Source organism: Scomber japonicus, chromosome 12 (assembly GCF_027409825.1).
Source record: "Scomber japonicus isolate fScoJap1 chromosome 12, fScoJap1.pri, whole genome shotgun sequence".
Taxonomy (NCBI): domain Eukaryota; kingdom Metazoa; phylum Chordata; class Actinopteri; order Scombriformes; family Scombridae; genus Scomber; species Scomber japonicus.
In genome coordinates this window covers 9754436-9777579 of record NC_070589.1, presented here as the reverse complement: position 1 = coordinate 9777579, position 23144 = coordinate 9754436, and the positions used below count along the sequence as shown (strand labels likewise).

Here is a 23144-nt window from a genome sequence, read left to right as displayed (position 1 = left end):
AGTGATGAAGACTATTAGTTTGGTGTCACTAAGAGGATTTTCTATCCTGCATGTCTGCACTACTGTGGGAACATGAGCCATAACATCCACAGACAGACATGCAAGGAAGCCTCTGCATGCAGCATTTGCAAGGTGCCTTACAGTCAGTCTTACACTTGCAAATGACAAGTTCTGGCAAGTCTTTTGAAATAGTGGCAGTTGTGGTGTAGACAGGAGTTGGAGGAGAGTCTGGGGAATCCTGCTGCCATCCCCATAGAGACGGTGAGACTGTTGCTGTTTGACAAGTGTATTGCCCCATACATGTCCACTCTAAAGAGAAACATGATTAGTGATACAAAGGCCCTCCATTATTCTTAGCTATATTTATATTAATATTTATTTATATTAAAGTTGTTTTACCTGATAAGCTACTCAAAAGAGGTGCTGATGAAGTGCATCACTGCTTGGTGGCATGTGGTCAAAGTCTTTTCCTTTGTGAAAGAAGAGGAAGAATCTTGCAGCATCCACAGTTGTGACGTTGTCCTCAGATACACCATAGAGCACTGTCTACCACATCTGGGGGCATGACGATTGATTCATCTAAGTCCAGCAGATCCCCACTATCCTCCATGAAGGTGGTAGGGGACTCTGTGAACAGTGGCAACATGTATGATTTGGATGGGGGGCATGAGGCAGCCTCTGTGATGCTGGCATAATATGCAGCCCATGAGATCCATTCTCTGGCTTCAAGGTTCTCTTTCACAAGAAGGTTTCTGACTCTCTCTAACTACTGGTAGCCTTCTTCAATTACATTGATGAGAGGACGGGAGGCTGGATGAGGATGACTGTTGGTATTCAGGGCAGGAACATACAAGACCTCATCAGGTGGCAGTGACACATCCAGATCCATGGTTGTGTAGTGAGGTGGCAAGGATTTCACATGCTTCTTCCCCATTTCAGCTGGATCTAGGATGTCAGTCTGTCTTCAGTCTTCAGTCTGTTGGCTTTCTGAAGAGAAGTGCTGTTGGATGCTGATGCATGTTCCATGTAGGGCCGATGTTGCTATTGTTGATGATGGGTTGTGGTCAATGTTATCAAAACCACCAATGGTGAAGACACCCTTGACTGCCTGAGGTGGGACCACAATACCAAGCCTCTCCCAGTGACTGATCACTGAATTCGCAATATCTATGCCAAGTGTTTTCAAGCGGTCATATGACACACATATTCCTCTTCTATGAATGGCCTCCACCAGATATCTACTACCACTTTGCTGGTGTAGTTTCCTTGCCAGATATAACGAAGCTGGTGTTTCCCTCTCTCTTATTTGATGAGGAACACTGCCATGTTTCTTTGATCTGCATCGCACAGAGTTGAAGATTATTTGCTGCCCAATGTATGTTGCTGCCTGGGACTTCTCAGGTCCATGAGGTGGCTGATCAATACCTGATCCATCAAGAAGCATGTGTAAGAAAGATCTCAGCATGGGAGGGATAGAATCAGCTTCACAGGAAGTTGAGAAGGAACCTCTAAAAGCATGCTTCATGGGGAGATACTCTTGCCGAAGGATTTTGGCTGCTTTGAAGATGATGGAGACATCAGTAGGTGTGTTGTTTTTCATGTCAACAACAGCTTTGCTCAGGTCATCATCAAATACAAGGGACCAGACACGATTTATTTGTACGGATCTGATATCAGGAATCAGGCGTTCAATTTCCTCCCGAAGGTGTGTAGTATTGCATCTGATGTTTGGAAATCCCAGATCAGCAATGCGCTCGTCATAGAGGGCTGTCAAGTCAGACATTGCTAGTGATTCCCCTGAGCAGCGATAGCCCTCAATGTACTCAAGCAACTCATTGAGTACCTGTGCTGTGATGACCTGAGTTGCATTGCTTTCAGTTGAGTCACATCCAACAGTTTCAGCTTTTCTATAGAGCCTAGTCAGGCAGGCACGATGATATACAGCATTAATAGCAACCATGTCACCAGCAGCTAGTTCAATCAATAGATGCCTGTCACCCACCCCCCGAGCACATTCTTTTACTTTTTTTTATCTAAGCCAAGGGTGGCAGCCCTCCTCAGTTCCTTTTTGTTGCCCACTTCACCACAGAAGAGACAAGATTTATGGAATGGTTCACATGATGATGTTGAGGGTGTGCGTAAAGTCAGTGTGGTGGACTCGTCACTCATGCGCCGTGTTTTTACTGGGCTCACAGACTCTTCATGATTTTTTCTTTCTTTTTCTTGCTCTCTCAACTTTTTGTTTATCGATAGCATTTCTGCAGCTTTTGTGCCACACCACATGATTTTGAATCATCAGCTGAAGTACATCCTGACTATCACCACTAATGTCCACTATAAACTCAGCCAGATCCTCTAATGCCTTCAACTCCTGGATGTTGTCTACAGCTTCTTTGTAACATGATTGCAATTTTTCAGGATTGTTTCTCAGTTTGACTGATGAAGAGGGATCTAATGCTTTTTCCATCTGTAGGCTGGACTGACATAGGGAGCATAAACTCCAGTCATGGCATTCCATTATTGCTAATCTGAAATAAGAAATAAAGTTGCTTTAACATCATGCGATAGTAGATGAGATGAACAAGCATTCACAAAAGTAAAGGTTTATCAAATAATGAAGCTAACTAACTAGGCAGCACCATGTAACCTATGTGCTGGCTTCAATAATAATGGCTAACTAGTTAAACTAGTTATTAGGTAGTTATAATGAAGTTAAGTAGTTACTAGCTAGCTAGTTATTAGTTATCTAACAAACATTTTTCTATTCAATGAGAAAGTCATACAAACCTCAAAGTGTTAACCTCTCACCTCTGACCTTCAACAGCTGTTACGGCTGTCACAGTCCCTGGTGCAGATGGGATGTGTTGTTGCAGGAACTAACTTCAGTCCAGCAGGAAGATGAATCTGCTCCAATGTTTCAATTTATCAAAGAGTTTTTGTTGTACGTTTAACTCCCGACTGCTGCTTTGCTCCCGTAACTGCTACACTGTTGCGAAGTAACAATGCCCTAGTAACCACCTTAGAACTCCCTCAGAGCAGAGCCATGGAGATAGAATTATATCTCCATGGCTCTGCCTCAGAGACTCCCCTTACACATCACAACATCACATTCACATTACAATACATAGGCCACTCCTGACTGGTCGAAATCTCGTGCTACTTAGGACAAATATAATGCAATGAAGTAGCCGCACTGCTTAAATAAAAAATTAAAGTTTTTGAAGGAAAAGAAAAACAAGTTAAGTCACTCTGATGACACATTTTTTTTATGCGAAATGTGCCTATTTACCCCCAATTGTCATGGTAGCAGAAAACTGTTGGTTATAAATGTACACTTTGACACCAAATGTGTCATTATATCTATAACAGAAATAAAGATATGGCCCTCTCAAGTATGGTCGGTGGGCATTTTTTAAAAATATGTGTATTTCCGATACAAAGTGTGATCTCACTTGTGTCTTTGGATACATTTATTTGTATGACCCTAAGGTAGGCCTACTTCCATAACAAAGGGGACCTTTGCATCATGACTTGAAGTCAAAGGCCTATTTTTTTGGGCTTAACCTCCCTACAGCTAAATCTAGAGGCGTGAGCATCACAAACAATCAATTAATCAGACATGTCTGGATGGGGATCTTAACCAGACTGATTTGGGGCGTTGTGGCACCATCTAGTGGTCACAGTGTGGTTACACTGAGTTAGGTCCTCACCGTTAGCTGTGCTGCAATGAAGTAAAAGACATTACTTAATTTTAAAACGAATGCTTCTGTCATACTCAGAGATAATCGGTGATTGAGTTTAACACAATACTGAAATGTTTGTGTGTAGATAGCGAGCAGGCATCGCTTACACACTGACTGAGCAGCCTGGTTTCTGTGTGGAGCAGAGCAGCCAGTCAAGATGGACACCGCGGAGGAAGGTAGCTCATGTTAAAACTTAATTACCCTAATGGTTAGCAGTAAATAGCATAACCGCTGAAACTAACACTGCCTCTACCTAACTCCTTCTTATCTGCTGCCAGTGACAACTCTATCATTTCCTTACCTTTGACAAACATTCACCAGACTTTAACAAACACTTAGCGTTAGCTCGCTACCTAGCATTAGCGTACACCCGTTAGCTATCAGCTGTTAGGAATATAATGAGCAACGTTAAGTGTCTGTTTCGCTGAAATAAACACTACGTTTCACATGAATAAGTTGTAGTGGTAGAAATACTTAGAGGACACCCTTTTCACATTGTGTTCACATGTAAGCTAATGGCAGCTAATTGTCTACTAACAAGCTATTTTTTAATAAGTTTAATGTCACCATTATCATAACATGACGTATAATAATTAATGTTACGTTGACACACCGGGTCAGCCCTACCAAAACACACGGCTTCTTTACTACGTTATGTATAACACTAAATATTGTCAGTACAATTATTGTTAACATGTCCAACATGCTCTATAATGTACACATTACCTTTATACATTGAGTCTGAGCCATGTTATTGCTACAGGAAGGTGTTGGCCCTTCCTGCAGCAATAACATGTTGTGTACATTATTGTGATATTCTTGTTAATATTTTGAACATATGTGAAGACTCGAAATAATACAGGGTTCCCTCAGTCATGAAATTAATGGAAAAGTTAAGGAATTAGAAAAGCTGTTTTCCAGGCCTGAAAATGGTTTGGACAACTTTTGATTTGGGGATGACCCAATCTGATATCAAAGATAATGGATATAAAACAGGCTGCATGAACTTGGATGTCCACTTTTAGCATGTCAAAAATCAGAAGATTCATTTTGATATCTTCTATTATGTGATCTGGGGACAAACACTTGCTCTGGGTGTAATTATTAATGAGATCAAGGTGTCAAAACACCTGTTAAAAGGCACCAGGATACAGGAAATGACATCTACTCTGTCAAAAATGTTCTGGGGGAGGACCCTTTGTTAAACTACTTAAATTAAGCTGAATTATATTATGGAATAGTTATGGAAAAGTTTTGAAAATAAATAAATTTGTATTAAATGTCTGGGAACTCTGATAATACTGTGGGTATCCTGGCTAGTGTTATGTTTTTGAATCCTGAGCTAATTATAGTTTATTTTATTTTAGTCATCTGGTGACACAGGTAATCCAAGGATTACAGTTTGCCCTCCTGACAGCATGACCTGACCCGCTCTGTTGATTACTCATGTTATCCCATACACAGAGTCCTGATGTTCTACAGCTATCATCCATTTATTTATATTGGCATTAGCAACAGATAAGTGGTTTACCATGATCCAAGCTCATGGCATCACTGCTCTGTAGATGCAAATGATGTGTCAAGATATGTGTCTCCTGCGCAGCGGACATCTGTCGGGTGTGTCGGTCGGAGGGGACCCAGGACAAGCCGCTCTATCACCCCTGCGTCTGCACTGGCAGCATCAAGTTTATTCATCAGGAATGGTACGTTCAATGACCAAGTTGTTAAAATTGCAGAATATGCTCAGTTTCCCTCATCTTTTCTTATAATCATTTAGCTTTAAGGTCAATGTTAGGATGCTGAAACAACCTTTTAAAGGTGAAGATTCGTGGAAAGGTTTGGGGGTTGTGCAGGGCTGTGGGAGGGATGCTCCTGTGTATAGATTCATGTAAATGTACCACAAGATTAAGACAGTACACTCACTCATTGTCCTTATCTTCTCACAGCCTGCTGCAGTGGTTGAAACACAGCAGAAAAGAATACTGTGAATTATGCAAACACCGGTTTGCATTTACACCAAGTAAGTTTCCCAGTGAATCAAATCCACATGTGAAATATGCTGACATTTCTCTTTAAGCTCCTGTCTGAGACAGGTTTAACTCCGTCATCTGATCTTTTTCCCCTCTGTTTTCTCCAGTCTACTCTCCAGACATGCCATCTCGCTTACCTGTGCAGGACATCTTTGCAGGGCTGGTCACCAGTATTGGAACAGCCATCAGATACTGGTTCCACTACACACTGGTGGCCTTTGCCTGGCTAGGCGTGGTGCCTCTAACAGCATGTAAGTCACAACATTTCATTGTAATAACACAAACAAAGGGACATTTTTTAAGTGAGAGAAAATCAATGTTTAGTTGTAAATTTTAGAAGTACTGAAAAGTTGAATTAAAAATATTACAAATAGTGTTCACTGTGCTTACTAACAAACAAGATTGCTTGGCAACCTTTCAAACATCTGAGGACATTCAATTTAATTATTTAATGCAAAACATAATCTGAAATGAACTTTGAGCTCATGGTTTACAAAAAAAAAGAAAAATCAACAGTCTTATTTTAGTTTGTGTATATAGGCTCAGGTACTGTTTTAATTCCATCATTTATGTTGTCAATAAATGTTTTAGATCTACATAAATTGCAATAAAATAAAATTTAAAAGTGAAAGAAGTGATTCTCATGATGTTGTCACTGACATCAGCATCTCTTCTGTTTGCTGTTCTAACAGGTCGAATCTACAAGTGTTTATTTACCGGCTCTGTGAGCTCTCTCCTTACGCTGCCACTAGATATGCTTTCAACGTGAGTTTTGCTCTCATCCTGTCATACTTCTATTTACTGTAGACCGGTGTTCTCTAGCTGTGATCAAAGTGTGGTTATTCATAATAGCTTCTTTTATCCAGCATTTGAAATAGTTGTAATGATGCTTCATCTCTTCCTCACAGACAAAACCTGCTCGCCGACTGCCTCCAGGGCTGTTTTGTTGTCACCTGCACGCTGTGCGCCTTCATTAGTCTGGTGTGGCTCAGAGAGCAGATAGTCCACGGTGGTGCCCCTCAGTGGTTGGAACAGAATCAGCCCCCTCTGGTTCCTAACCCGCCAAACGGTCCTGCACCAGCTAATGAGGTGAGTTGAGTTTATGTTCTCAGCTTGTTTCTCTTTTCTAACTGCACATAGAGCTGGACAGATAGTAGCTTACTCAAGTTTTCCTGGCTTCCCTCCATATTCTACCACTAATGCCCTCTGGCCCTGTTGGCAGAATGACAAGTGTATATCTGTGAAAGATAAGCTAAGGCTTCCATTCTTAGTTCAAACCAGGTTTATTAAACATTTTGTTTGCTTGTTTCATGACATTTGGTTAAAATACTTTTTGTTGTTGTGAGAAATATTTAATGTGACCCAACATAGAAATGCAGAACAGAAAGTTAAGTGGGAGAAAGTTGAAATTGAACTTTTCTGTATTTCTGTGTTGGGTCACATTTGTTTTTGCCTGCCTGGTCGGGACATTTGTCTGAGCTTGTCCAGACAGTACCAGATGAGCTATTTTACAAGCAACAAGGCTGTTACTGAGGAGTTTTTCTTCCTTGCGTTGTTAGTTTGATGGTTAAGATGTTTTTAATTATTGCCAAATCCAAACTTACAGGGTCTGGTTAATGACAAAATAAGTCAAAACAGACCTGGTAGATTTTGACCCGGGAAACAACAGGAACGCTAAATAATCTCAAGAAACTATGTCTATCTGTGATCGACATAAATAAAGTAGAAGTGTATTAAGTATGTTATTATGTCACTGTTCTCAAGGGTCCAGGTGGTAACGCCGCAGTCAACGCCCAGGCTGCTGCGGACGCTGCAGCAGGCCAGAACCCCGCAGACCCTGCCCCAGATGGGCCGGCACCCGCCAACCCACACGAAGCTGGAAACCAGGGAAATGAGGCTGAGCTCGATGACGACGAAGAGGATGACGACGGGGACGACGATGATGAAGAGGAGGAGGACGAGGAAGGCAGGGAAGAAGATGCTGCAGACCCCAATAACGGAGGACAAGGTGAGTGAGCAGAAAAACATTGGATAAAGTTTAAAATTCCTCTATAAAGGAATGAATGGACCATGACAAGGAAAAACATCCTACATGATAATAGAATATTTTCTCTGTATATTGTAAGTGTGTCAAACTGTTTCAATTATCTCTGATTCTTTTTGTGCAGAAGATTTGAACTGGAACGCTCTGGAGTGGGACCGTGCAGCAGAAGAGCTCACCTGGGAAAGGGTGGGCATATATGTTTTTGTAATTCTTCTGTGTCCACACTACTGGAACTAAAGTGGTATGATGTAGCTAGGTCACAGTGCCTAAAAAAAACAAACAAAAACAAAGTGTAAAGAGGGAAGTGCTAGTTGGCAGAGGAATTTGAGCTAAAAGCCTCTGTGACAGGAAATATGTCTCACTGAAGTGTGCTTAAAAGCAGCATTCTGGATTCTTGCTGTTTGTAGAGATGCAGTTTGTAGCAGACCTGAGCGATACCAATAAATGTTTTGTATTAATAGAAGTTCCAGTTGCTTTATCAGTAGTTGTAGTAATAATACTGGTAGTAAATTTATAAGGGATTATTATGACACTGCTCTGTGTTTATGGTTCCAGATGCTGGGGCTGGATGGCTCTCTTGTTTTCTTAGTAAGTTTGCACATGCTTTTTCTGACGCCACTCATGCACACACACACACACTCAAAACACAACACACACAGTTTCAAGTATAATAACCTCAGTGGGACTATATATGTTGATATGATGTTTACATCATATTTACAGAGGCCTGTGTTGTGTGTGTGTTTTCTGTAGGAGCATGTCTTCTGGGTGGTGTCTCTCAACACACTCTTCATTCTTGTCTTTGGTAAGTCTAAATCTACAACAGTACATAGAGTATGACCTATATCAAAAACCAGAAAATTCTCAGTTTTCACCACAATTTGCTCTGGAAAAATACCTGCAAGAACCTGGGATTTATTTTCACACATGTGTACAGAATGCTATGCTTCTTTAAACATCACCAATACTACCACTTAATGGTGGTAGTAATATTTCAGTCTTAAAATGCTGATTATGGTGTTTGTACCCGATCAGCTTTTCAGATCCAGGTTTCAGCTCATAGGTTAATGAGTCTTACTGATACTTCAGATGTCACCAAATGTAATAGTGCTGCTAAATATGGAAGAAAAACATCAGAATAAACTTCATTGTTTAATAAATGTTTGAAATCTAATTTCACTTATGGCGAGAAATCCCAGGAATTGCAGGTGATTACTTCCAAGAAATATATCACTTTTAAAATCTGGAGAAAATCATTCAAATCGTAGAGTTAGACAGTCCTGTGTACATTCTCATGCTCCACCACACCATTTATTTTAAATTAACCTCTGTGTTTCTTTCTAGCATTTTGCCCGTATCACATCGGCCATTTCTCAGTGGTGGGACTGGGCTTTGAGGAATATGTGAGTGCACAGCAACACATGAAGGAACACATGCACAGATTTAATACCTCGCCAGTATTTGGATCTTTTGTGCATTGATGGAATCTATTTGATAATAATGTTTCTTCTGTTTGCAGGTCAAAGCTTCACACTTTGACGGTCTCATCACCACCATACTGGGGTACATCCTGCTGGCCGGAGCTCTCATAGTCTGCCATGTATCCTTTACAATGAGATGCTGTATTCATATCAAGATAAATGTCAAATGTATGACATGTTGTGTTAGTTCTCTAGTCTTGTAGGAATCCAAAAGAAACTGCTCAGTGATCCATTTTGGCTCCCAGTGCATGAAATGTGTGAATATATGATATGTAAACTGCTGACTGTAGACTACAGGTTGTTCATGTCACATTATGTGTTAGTTCTTAACTGTTACCCTTTAAGGCCTTGGCTTCATTAGTGAAGTTCCAGCGCTCCAGACGGCTCCTGGGCGTCTGCTACATTGTTGTCAAGGTAAACCAGAGAAAAGCATTTTGTTCGTTTCAAACTAGCAAAGCTTTCAGTGGAAACAGCAATCATGAAAGTGGTGATTACAGTAAAAAAAAAAACTGATTGTTTTTATTTGTTGCAGGTGTCCTTGCTGGTTGTCATGGAGATAGGCTTGTTCCCACTGATTTGTGGTTGGTGGCTCGACATTTGCTCGCTGGTAAGACAATCTTGACGGGTATACTCAGCAATTGTCACGGTTGATCCAGTCACACACTGTCCCTTAATGACTGACTGATTGCAGGAGATGTTTGACGCGACTCTGAAAGACAGGGAGCAGAGTTTCGACTCAGCCCCCGGAACCACCATGTTCCTCCACTGGCTGGTCGGCATGGTCTACGTCTTCTACTTCGCCTCCTTCATCCTTCTGCTCAGGGAGGTCAGTGGGAGACTTCAGCTTTTCATAGTCATATATTCACATAACATCCATAATATTGAAATTCTTAAGCCTGTGTGGGTGTGTGTTTGCAGGTGCTCCGGCCCGGTGTGCTCTGGTTCTTGAGGAACCTGAACGATCCAGACTTCAACCCAGTCCAAGAGATGATCCACCTTCCCATCTACAGACACCTGCGGAGGTTTATACTCTCTGTGGTGAGTTGAGCATCCTCCTGCTGTGTCCCACACTTTAAAACTGCACCCAGATTTCTGTTGAATTTGATGCAAAATACATGTCTTGAAAGAGCAAAAATGACAAACACATGGATCATAAAAACAATACAAATAAGTATGTGATACGTACATGTAAATTGCGCAAGAAGTTTTTCCTCATTTACCAGATGTGTGCCTCCACCTCCAGTACAATTCAATTTCATCTGTTCCATTGAATATTTCTACAGCTAAATTTCTTTCTAAAAACAGTATTCCTGTTAATTCCTGATAAATCAGAGCTCACTGTGAACAGTATTTATTTGAGCCCAGGAATAGTCCCTATAAAAACTGTTCACAGGTAGGATCATGGACTATCTGAGGAGGATATTGTTGCTGCTTTTGGGATTCAGTGAACGCCTCCAGTGAAATGTCATTTACCTTCATTAGACATTAGATTTGGACAACAGAGACAGTCATCTCAAACCTCAAAGAGTAAAACCAGAACTATCAGTAAAACTAGATACTAGCTGATATGTAGATACACAATCCACGAGCCAATACACAGATGTTACAGAAAATGGCATGCTGCTACTCAATGCTGATTCAATACAATTCAGTTCAACACATTTGACCAAAACAAACAAGTTATTTCCTCAATTTTGATTTAAAATATTGAATCAGAAAACAATGTCTTCTACCACGCCAACAGTAGTAAACCGGAACAGCAGATAACGTTTTAGCCAGTTTGTTTTTTTCCCTCTTAAGTGTTGCTGACTGGATGTTGTTGACCTCAGTCAGTGTCATCAATTTGAATTTTGTATTTTCAATAATGCTGCATCCCTATAAATAAAACCCCACATAGTTTCATTAACGGGGTTAAGCTGCTGTGAGAATGTCAGGCATGGAAGCAGGTTGTGGAGCGTAGAGAGCTTGCAGTGATGGGGGAGGATCACACACACACACACACACACACACATACATACACATGCTAGAGTGAAGGAAGAGTAAATTGGAAAGATTGTTTTTGATTTGATTGGAAGAATCAGTTTTATGATACGTATTAGTTCATCTTGACTCCCTCAGTGAGAAAATGTTTTTTCATGTTCCCATTTAAATGAAGTGAACCGACCCAATAAAATGGAATAAAGTATGGTGAACTTTATTACTAGACTTTTATTGCAGGTGAATTTACCACACATGCACAATGTCTGCTACTAGAGGGAGTTTTTACATGGCTACTAACAAGCGGTTTCTGATAGTGTGTGTTTGTGTGTGTATTTCCAGGTGGTGTTTGGCTCCATAGTTCTGCTGATGCTTTGGCTTCCTATCAGGATCATCAAAGTGCTCTTCCCAAACTTCCTTCCCTACAACGTCATGCTTTACAGGTACACACGACAACACCTGATTATCATTAAACATTCAGTGTCTGGAAGTTAAAGTAGTCTGCTCTCTGTTCAAACAGGTGGCTGTCTCTGATTTTCGTGTATTTTATGAAGTGAATGAGAATAGATTTGGGTTCCTTGTCTCGTCTCTGCAGCGATGCTCCAGTTAGTGAGCTGTCGTTGGAGCTGCTGTTACTGCAGGTCGTGCTGCCGGCGCTGCTGGAACAGGGTCACACTCGCCAGTGGCTCAAACGTCTCGTCCACGCCTGGACATTCACCGCCGGATACATGCTGTAGGCTGGACACACACACTTACACACACTATGTACAACATATAGTGTGAATAAATTCAGAGGAAAGATAACAGTTTGTGTTAGTAATACTGTATGTTGTGAAATGACTCTGGCTAAAAGGCTAAAGGGTGATACAGTCAGCATCTATCATAACAGTGTTCAGGTGACATGACTGAAAAGCTCTCAAATGAAGCCTGATTGCTGTTTTCATCATCATGTTGTTTGACATTCTCCACAGTGACCTCCATTCCTACCTGCTGGGGGAACATGAAGAAGATGACAACCAACCAAACAACAACCCTCCCGGACGCCATAACAACAACAACAGGATCCCTGGCCTGGGGGAGGGGCTTCACGCCGCCCATCAGGCCATCTTGCAGCAGGGCGGCCCTGTAGGTTTCCAGCCGTACCACCGGCCCATCAACTTCCCCCTTAAGGTGACCAACAGCTGCACAGTTACTCACATCAGTCACAGTTGAAGTAGATGTTTAATGCTATTCTGTGCTGTTTCTGCTCTTCCAGATAGTTCTTCTGGTTGTTTTCATGTGTGTGACACTGTTGCTGGCGAGTCTAATCTGCCTCACGTTGCCAGGTGAGTGGTAGCCACAAACAGGAAGACTCTCCATGTTATCTCTCCTCTTAGTTCTTTCTCATCCCCTGTATTTTTCTCTCCTCTTCCTCTCCTCTCAGTGTGCGTGGGTCGCTGGCTGATGTCGTTCTGGATGGGCAGCGCCATGGTTCACGAGCTGTACACTGCAGCCAGCGGGCTGTACGTCTGCTGGCTGTCCATCCGAGCTGCCACCGTGATGCTGTCCTGGATGCCACAGGGACGCATGGTCATTATGATCAAAGCTCAGGAGTGGACAATGATGGTAATGTCTAGTCCTTATAAGTCATTAACAAACATGTTCCTATGTGGTGAAGTGTTTTAATGTGTGTTTGGGTGGGTGGTTTTGGTGAGAACAGATCCTGAAGACGGTCGTGGTTGCTGTGCTGTTAGCCGGGGTGATTCCTCTGTTGTTGGGTCTGCTGTTTGAGCTGGTCATCGTTGCTCCTCTCAGAGTCCCGCTGGACCAGACACCTCTCTTCTACCCCTGGCAGGTAAGACACTGCAGTTTGTTGTCTGGGTTTATGTGAGAGATAAGTCTTTAACATAAATTGATCATATCCATTTGAGAAATGGTGGATTATTTATCCAACTGCATTGAGGCCCAGTTTGGCTGGGTTAATAATAATAATAATGACAATAATAATAATATATATTACTTCTAAGTTACTATTCCAAACCAAAGTTACATGGTGCTTCACATAATATAATATACACCATTTAAGGAAATAAAATGCATAGAATATCATACAAAAACATTTTTCATATTTCTTTATATAATATTTCCACTCTAACCATTTTATTTTTCTTGTTAAGGTGTCTTTAGATGACATTTAAGATTTTAGAGGGTTGTGATTTCTAGAAAACCTGGTTCTGTGTCTCAAAGTAAGTTATGGAAAAAATAGTTTTGATATCTGTATCAAACTCATATCTAATAACACCAGTATCCAAAAGTCTGAACGATACCAGCTGGCATTCAGTGTCCCGCTGAAGGACATAAAACAGATTTTACAGGCACTTGACTTTAATACTGAACAAACACCAAAATGTTGAGATGACCTTCATTTGTGTGTGTGTGTGTGTGTGTGTGTGTGTGTGTGTGTGTGTGTGTGTGTGTGTGTGTGTGTGTGTGTGTGTGTGTGTGTGTGTGTGTGTGTGTGTGTGTGTGTGTGTGTGGTAGGACTGGGCCCTGGGCGTGCTTCATGCTAAAATCATTGCAGCCATCACACTGATGGGTCCTCAGTGGTGGCTCAAAACTGTCATCGAGCAGGTCAGTCTCACATCCTGATAAAGTAACAAGAGATGGGATCATTCTTATTCAAATACATTGTAAAGGTGAGTATTAAACTCTCTCTCCCTCTCTGCTGTAGGTGTATGCTAACGGTATCCGAAACATTGACCTGCATTTCATCATTCGGAGGCTGGCTGCTCCGGTCATCAGTGTCCTGCTGCTGTCTCTCTCCGTGCCCTACACCATCTCTAAAGGCGTAACGCCCCTGCTGGGTGAGTCTCTATGTATGGTCATGTATCTGGGTCGTGTGTGTCGGCATAGGAGGAGGGAAAGGGGACAAGAACTGGGTGCCTTCATCTCATCTTCTTTTTCACTTTTGACCTTTTTCATTCTTAAATGGAAAAAATGTGACCATCTGTGGTGGCTTCAGTTCTAACAAGCTCAATTTTCATTACACATATTTATCTTGACTTGATGCTACAATACATTAAACATTTAATAATCTTTAAATAATGTTATTTTAGCAATATAAAACAGTACAGTTTATCACAATAGACTTTTATAAAACCATAAATCTCTGTGACAAATAGAAAAATTAAACAGGAAAACTGTTAATAATGTATGGCTACAAAAAAAGAGGCATACACATAGTGGAAATTAAAGAGATTATAGAGGCGATACTATTGGCCAATAAATCATAAAATGTAAATACTGTTATGTTCCATATGAGAGTAAAATAATTTATATGTTGCTGGAGTTGACCATGACAATGCTCTTTATCATTAAATGCAACGAAATCCATCAGTAAGGCAGACAGTACAAGTCATTTATCAAATAAGTGTAGTAGAATAAGTAGAACATACATTTACATAAATGCAGCAAAAAATAAACTCTTCTATGTAGGCATTGTGTCTAATTAGCATTGAGAGTTACATATCTTAAAGTTGAATTTGTGCAGACTATACTGAGAGCAGCAGCATGAATGATGTTACACAGTTCTAACCTGTTTACTGTCAAAAGAGCTTTTCTAAACAGTGGAGTCTGAGGACTTTACATGTTGGCAACATTGATCAGCTCAGGGTCTTCTCAATGAACAGTCTGATGTTAATAAGTCTACATATTAAAAAGATAGGAATAAAACCGAAGTTGCGTTAAAAAAGTTGATAAATGGATGTATGATTGTGTGGATAGTGAAGTATCTAAATGTTGGTGTTGTGTTAGAAAAATAAACTTGACAACCTTTTCACATCAGATATCATGTCGGCCACAATAAACACATAATTATCATTTAAGTCATCAGCCATCAAATGTATCTCTAGGAAATTATTAATGGGGCTAAAAAACATAACACACTTGAGAGAAAGTGAGTGATGGAAAGATTGACTTCACTGTGTTTGGTCCTAATGTTTTGTGGTTAATGAGTAAGTTAGAAGTAGTGGCAGATGAAACTCAGCACAGAAGTAACAGACACACTCAGATCTTCACTAATGGCTTGTTTAAGAAGTGTTTTTTTATGCAAAGCTTGCCCAAGGCACCAATTAAACAGTAAACAAGTGTTTTCTAAGGCTGACAACCTTTGCATTTAAACAACTAGTCAATGGATTTTCCCAGCTCTTGTTGTAATGAGGAGTTTAGCTGTTGTACGATCCAAGGTGCAATTGATTCTCTACTGTCTTTAAAATAAACACCTGCTTTCTCCCTCTGCTCTGTTCCATCTGTTCCACTTTCTCCAGTAGATCAGAGTTTCACTGGCCCAGCAGCTAAAAAAGAATTCTGTGGATTTATTATATACATGTACAGCGGTGAAGTTCTCTTTAAATTTGGTTGTTTTCCTTTAGATATTAATATGTAATGTTGACATATTACACCAATATACAAAATATAAAAATAGGCACATATTGGATTGGTGTAATAAATGTAAGTTTCTCTATATGCTGTCTGGGTCAAATTGGACCCTTTTTGACATTTGACAGCTGTAAAAACACCCCCGATGTCTTTTACTCTGAAATTTGACAACTTTCCCTGAAGTGGCCTGAAATGCACAAAAATTTAAATATCCTAGGATGTTATACTTTTGTATAGGTGCTACAAATGTTTGTCCATTGACGCTGTTCTGGATCAAATTTGAGCTGTATCTATTGTCATAAGTTTAAGTTAAATGAATAGTTCATAGATTTAATAAGATAGTAGTTATGATGTAGCAGTAAAGATTGACGGCTCTAATGGTTATACAATTAACCATTAGGTCCTTGTCATTTTCACTTTCAATAAAATACATTCAAATCATTATTGCTGCTACGTTATATTTTCATGTCATGTCCACCCAGCAGGGGTGTTGCTTAAACGGAAGCATTGCAAGTTTCTTTCACTGACTGTTACTGTTACACTGTATTTGGTGTCCCATCAGATTAACGATGCATTTCATCAGTCACGTAGCTTTAAAACAATGAGGTCTCCTAAAACGTGCTCACGTGGCAGACTATGATTGTCAGATTCTGTGTGTTTACCCTGTCTTCTCTTTCTTCTCTCTCTCTCTTCACAGGTGTACAACCAGAGATGCAGACCCTCGTGGACAGGAGGATCTACCCTTTCCTGCTGATGGTGGTCATGCTGCTCGCTATTCTGTCCTTCCAGATCCGACAGTTCAAACGCCTCTACGAGCACATCAAAAATGACAAGTCAGTAGATCACAAAATGTGTTTTTATTCTTCTCGCGCTTTTACCGATCCAGAGAATTGAAATCAGCGGGCAGACAGACGATAACAGACAGAGGTCTTCACCCGCCTGATGAAACAACATCAGAGCAAAGCATGGAGCAGAATAAAGAGCAGAAACACATCACATACTGTGAATTGTTACAGTTTAAAAGTGAATTCTAAGTGTCTTTCTTGTGTGTCCTACAGATACCTGGTAGGACAGAGGCTGGTGAACTATGAACGTAAGTCAGGCAGGAGCACGTCCACCTCTTACAGCACCTCCTCGTAGGATCAGTAGGAGCTGACCGACTCCGCCCAGCGCAGAGAGCTAACGTCAACTCCTGTGGTGAAACTCGTTCATTTGTTTCCTCCCCGCTCGGCTGTTCAAACACAACCCGTAAACGTTCAGCTGCAGCCGAATCCTTTTTTTTAATTCGCAGACACGGACAGCAATCACAGGATTTTGAGACAAAGGCCAGGAGAGACACGTTGAGAAAAGAGAGAGAGGACGAAAAACAGAAGTCTCATGGGAAAAATTCGAAAACTCAGCAAAACCACAAAGTTGTCCATCCTGTTTAAACGTGTCAATTTCTGTCTTCAACCACGCCGACATTTCTAAGTTGGATTTTCATTATTTAAAAAAAAAAAAAAAAGGTTTGGGACAGTTGAGCATAGCTTTTTACCTCAGATCGTGCTTCCCTTTGAATGTGTGTTGAGAAATATTGTCTAGGTCACACTGGGTGTCTCTTAATGGGACGGGTTGTTTTTTGTTTTTTTTGACATTTCACAGCTGTGGAGGAGATATTCTCTGTGTTCCTGTTGTGGACTCGCCTCAAATGACATCCTCCATTCATCAAAGTGAGGTTGTCGGTAATAAGGAGGGACGTAATGTAGCAATGTGATTGTATTTTTTATTTTTATTTAGATGTTTTTATTAGATGTGGGTTTTTTTTGTTTTTTTTTAGTGTTACAATTCTGGAGTGAGCTGTTAGATAGTCCAGTGAGGATTCTTTAAACTAAAGAAAAAGAAAATACAGAAGAAAAAAAGGACATTTTAGTCAATCTGGACACAACACAGGACACAGGACGTGTTGTATTTTGTTCTCCTGTGAATTTTTAAAAGCAGCTCCTTCCTGTACTCCTCGTTTGTCACAGTTATCTTAGTGAAGGCAAATCCACTCTCAGGAGAGGAGAAGCATTAGCCTGAAAAATGTTACATTTTGAAGTGCACCACAGAGGAAGTTTCAACTCAAAACATTTCAACTGGAAAAAATGTCTGTCAGAAGGCGCATCTGTTCATTTTTTAAAGAAAGTTTTATTCTGAAAGGGAAAAAAAGACTGAATCTCTGTTGCTAACTCATGCTGCTACAACAGCTTAAAACAGATAAACTGATGCTGGTCTCACTGGAAAAAGTGACTATAGTAAATTATTCTGACAGCTGACAAACTAAAGTTAACCAATCTCAGTTAGAGCAAACTAGCAGCAGTAATGTCACAGAGTACTTTTTAAAGCTGCTGTGTTTACCAGCTTATAAAAACAGAAGGCTTTATTTTTTCTCCAGTGTAACGTCATTCTGATGAGCGTAGCCAGTCAGTGTCACCTGCTGAGCTGAATCATCTCATAATCACTTACTGTAAGACCTTCATAGTGAGATATCACTCTTCTGTTCCTGACCCATGAAGGTTAACGTTATATTTCTGGTGTTGGTGGAAGTGTTGTTTAATTCAGCACGTATCCGCTGTCACGCTGCTTTTGACGTTTACCAGCCTGAAAAAAGTCAAAGTAAATACTGATAATGAAGTGGCTGATCTTTTAGTGGATTACATTGATTCTGGCAGCTAAATGCCAACTGAAGAACAGTGAGCCATCTGTTGAAGAACAGGCAGTCGGTCGTTAAAAAAACCCAAAACTAAACACAAAAAAAATCATTAAAAATGCCTCCCCATCTTTTTAAAATTCAGTTTTGAACAAGCCACTACTAAATATTTCAATAAGTGCACTTGACGTTCCTCTGCATGCACGCTGACTTAACGTGTAGTTTCTGCGTTAAACGACATATACACAGAAAGAAAGCGTTTCCAACCCCTCTGCTGAAGCATGAACTGACACAAGTCTGTAGATACACTAAATGTTTCTTCACATCATGTAAGTCACTAACAGAACTCGTGTTACACCACAGTTTGGTTTCTCTCCAGTGTGGATGGATCATAGAAACGCTTTAGACTCCTGCATGAGTTCATATCTAACAGGAAGGGAGTCACGGTTCAGCAGGTGGATCTTCAGTTGAAGAGAGAGAGGGCGGGGGGGCTTCTGAAAGTGAAAGGGTCTCGTCGTGTTGAATACGTACTGAGTAGAAAGCGCCGGAAAAGTCTCTACTCCTGAATCTAACACTGTTCTCTTTCTTTGATCGTTGAAAGCTTGTCGTCTGACTCCACCTGCGAGCTGAGTAGGTTGCTGCACCCTGAGTTGCTCACTTTCATCTGCTTTCTTCTTCTTCTTTTTTTGAGGAGTGAGTCATTTTTTGACTGTTGTTTTTACCTCTCACAGATTCAGGATCAGCGGGTTCCTCTATGGAGGGGAAGTCACAGAGAGGCAGAAGAAACTCTCATTTCTAGGCTCTAGTGTGAAGAGTGTGGGGGGGCTGTTGTAGCTCATTGTGGCGTTAGATGGATGTGAGCTGGTCCATTAATCTGAGAGCAAGACTGTAGTTTGGTTGCATTGTCTTTTCACTTCCTTCTCCTAGTCTTATTAGTTATTATTTAATGGGATGGTGTAGTAAAGGAGAGGCTAGTTAGAGGAAAAACAGATGGAGGTGGCTGGTTCTCATCTGATAGAGTTGACATTACATGAAGAAAAACAGAGCGCGAGCTGAATCTTTATACACACCAACAGTTAGTCTTGTTGCACTCATAAACTCAGAAGAGATGTGCATAAAGTGGCGTCTGTAAAGCAGGGCGACAAAAACATGAGTAGAAACACGAGGCCACACGTGAATTAAATCTGAAATATCTGCATGATCATTTTGTGTTTTCAATGAACTTTAGTCCACAAGTTTACAATTTTATAGGAATAGCTCATCACCAGTTTTGGGAAAATGTGCTCACCCACTTTGTTGCTGAGATTTGGAAGAGGAGATCAATACCACTCTTGTTTCTTTCTGTTAATTATGAAGATATATAGCTAGGAAACAGTTAGCTTAGCTTAGCATAAAGATAGGAAACCGCAAGCCTGGCTCTGTCCATAGGTGAAAAAATACCAGCACTGTTAAAGCTCACCAATTAACAAAGATTATGTCTTGTTATGTTAAATGTGTATTAAACAATAACCATAAAAACAGCAGTTATGGTTTTACAGGGAGTTATTTATTGGAACTATATCTTGGTGGGTGTAGTGACTTCCTGGAGGTTGTCTGACAACCTCACAGTCATAGTGTACAGATATGCAAATGTATGATCTACTCATCAAGTTTTTGCAAGAAAGTGAATAAGTATATTTCCCAAAATTGCAAACTGTTCCTTTAAGGTCCCAGACATTTCAGTTTCTACAACTACTTTTACTCCCAAAGTGGTTTTTGCATGTGGATGTAAAATCAGTGTCCAGATGTTGTTGTCTCCCTATGTCTCACATGTGTGACCGTATCATCTAAGATTAAGAACTTTCTGAAGTCGTACTTTCCCAGAGCCAATGAAGAGCTAAACCATTTCAAAGGAATTAATGATTAAAATGTGAACTGCAAGAATTTGAAACTTGGGCGTTCCAAGCACTCAGAAACTAAAATGTGTTGGTTTAATGATCCCTGTAGTAGTAAGCTTCTAAATATGTTTTTTCATTGTTTTAAAACTGTTTTATCTGCTGCCAATATGATTCAAATCAAATTTTCTGAATGGTTTTTGCTACTAAAATCCTGATAAAGATGTTTTAGGTTCCTCTCCTTTTTTTGGACAATGAAGGTCGAGTATAAACAAAGATTATTTTTTTTTTAGTTTTTCATGCAAATGTTTTAATGTGTTGCACTTTATACCAGTTAGTTTGCAATCATTTCAGAATCCATTGCAGCACAGTCAACATAGCAGGGTTTGTGTGTGTGTTTTTTGTTTTTTTTCTCCACACTGTGACTGAAACATGTCAGTATTTCACTGTGGCGACTCTGCACAATGGGTTTTACTTAAAAAGGTGAATTTAAAGGACCAGTGTGTAAGATTTAGTGCTATCTAGTGGTGAGGTTGCAGATTACAACCATTGAATAACACCTCCCCTTTCAAGCATGTTGAAGAACCTACGGTGGCTGTGAAAAATGTGAAAGGCCCTTGAGCCAGTGCTTGGTTTGTCCATTTTGGGCTACTATAGAAACATGACTGTGCAGCATTGTGGGCTCTGTGGAAGAGGACCTACTCCCTATGTACATATAAAAGGCTCATTCTAAGCTAACAAAAAAACTATTCTTATTTTCAGGTAATTATACACTAATATTACATTCTATTTCTGCCAAGTCCGTTCTGCTAGATGCCACTAAATTCTACACACTGCACCTTTAAAGTTTTGCATCTGTTTTTGACACTGCATTCTTGATAGAAGTGTTTCCTTAGGAGTTTGGTTACTATAAACTGCTTTTCTATTGAAATGGATTGTGATTTACATTAACTTTAGTGCTGACAGCTGTAGTGCTGCTGTGTGGAATGCTCACATGCTATGTATGATGCTATTTAAGTGACCTTTTAGTATCTCCTTGAACTGAGCTGGACACTTCAAATTTTGATCTTGAATTTCGATTTCTATAAGCAAATGATTTCTATTTTTATATGTGAAAACAAGGCAGCGGCATGTACTGTAACATAAGACACTTATTGTTGGTTCAGTGACATGAAACAATAATAAATAGTTGTAACAATTTCTTTTGAGTGGCGTTTCTTTCTTTACATTGCAGGCGATCTGCCAAACGATTGTAACGGATGTTTCAGCTGAATATCTGAAATTACCTGCAATTTAAAAGGTCTTCACTCGTTTGAACACTTTTGCTTATTAGGCATAAGTTAAAATCAAACAAATTTGTGCTTGACAGACTGTGGAACAATTCCTTTCTCTTCCACTGGTTGATAGAAAGGGTCAAACCACAGTACAGACAACCATCATCATCATCATGTTATTAACAAACCAGCCAGACGATGCAAAGTGGATTTTTTTTATCAAACATACTTTTGACATCCAGCATCTCAGTTTGATGATAAGCAATTTCTCACAACAATAACAATGATAACACACAAAAAACCCAACAATCTTTCAATGTTAAAATGTCATGTAAATAAAGAAAATGACTCAAAACAACCCAGCTCTGATTTGGGATGTCTCGTACTGCTGGAAAGCACATGCTGCTTTAAGAAACAGGGTTATTTCTGCTGAATCCAATTACCTGTCTGCTAATGCACAGTCTTAAGAGTTCTGCAAGCCAAGCACAGATTAGGAGCCGTATGCATCTCAAACAAGATTTCTGCTGACAAGCTAAATCTGATTTATCCAACCTGTGCTTTATTTTGCATAGACACAATGGGATCAACTTTTTCATAGCGATCAAATCATAAGTGTCTGTGATTTGTCCCTACTTAAGGAGCGCTCAAGAGATTATTGCTGTGTCACAAAGAGTTCGGAATTATTTGTCTCTTCCATTGTAAAAACTATCTTTCTGTCCAAAAAACAAATGTAAAGTCTATACTATGTCTTCCTTGGCACAGATTACTACTTTTCGCAAGAAATTTCAGACCTGGATCAAAGAAAATGGCCAAATAATTATTTTACCTCCTTGAAAGCAGCAGTTCAGGGCAATGTATTACACAGACTGGTGTAATGTGTTTTAGGAAAAGCAGGATTTAACAGTTAGAGATTAATATTTCTATGCCTGAAACCATGTTGGCTCAGTGAGAACCGTCTCCTCATTTGGCAAACGTTACCTGTGGAAGACTGTCAGCACAAAACACTAGGAATTAATTCCAAAACTGACACAGATGCTCAGGTCATGACCGTGTGAACTAGACTGATTTGTGAGCCAAACTGGCTCATAAATTGTGTAGAGGCAAACTTGGGTGTATGGAAGCTTAAAACAGCCAGTTATATGAATCTAACAAGCAACTGAATATCTAAATATTTAATCTAACCGCTACTGAATATTTGATATTGGGATGTTTACACCAACTGAATTGAAGTTTTCAAGTATTACATTTTTGAAACCATCTATCAGACTATGGTAATGTACTTAGCGGAAAAATGGAACATCTGAATCCTTAGAGGATCTTTTAGTACAACCAAATGCTAAACGTAGAGTTTTTTTTTATGTGACCTAATTGTAACAATGAACTTTCAGGAACTGAAAACACACGGAAATAGCAACGACTACACCTACTCTCTGTGAATCTGTGATTACGCTATGGTTACATTCCCTAACTAAAGTTGACACCGTGGTATTATCTTGTCAATCACAAGGTAGCTCTTAAGTGTACCCTGCTCTATAGTCTTTTAAATTTAATTAAATTTAAATCAAATTTATAATAAAAATAACATTATCATTGAAGAGAACTTGATAATAGCAATTGAGATCTTAAACTCATTAGGA

The 23144-nt window shown here is 39.9% G+C and overlaps 1 protein-coding gene across 1 annotated transcript; it reads left to right on the top strand.

The window, feature by feature from the left end:
• The first annotated feature begins 3703 nt into the window (after nucleotides 1-3703).
• LOC128369331 (E3 ubiquitin-protein ligase MARCHF6-like) lies at nucleotides 3704-18038 on the top strand. Its single transcript, XM_053330352.1, has 26 exons — nucleotides 3704-3919; nucleotides 5347-5446; nucleotides 5690-5763; nucleotides 5881-6024; nucleotides 6466-6538; nucleotides 6682-6862; nucleotides 7538-7781; nucleotides 7942-8003; nucleotides 8373-8405; nucleotides 8571-8622; nucleotides 9162-9220; nucleotides 9337-9417; nucleotides 9644-9712; nucleotides 9831-9905; nucleotides 9990-10124; nucleotides 10217-10336; nucleotides 11618-11718; nucleotides 11871-12008; nucleotides 12247-12445; nucleotides 12531-12600; nucleotides 12699-12880; nucleotides 12975-13109; nucleotides 13796-13885; nucleotides 13986-14118; nucleotides 16389-16524; nucleotides 16750-18038. The coding sequence occupies exons 1-26, from the start codon at nucleotides 3901-3903 to the stop codon at nucleotides 16829-16831; spliced, it is 2787 nt and encodes a 928-aa protein (XP_053186327.1). The 5' UTR covers nucleotides 3704-3900; the 3' UTR covers nucleotides 16832-18038.
• Nucleotides 18039-23144: the final 5106 nt, after the last annotated feature.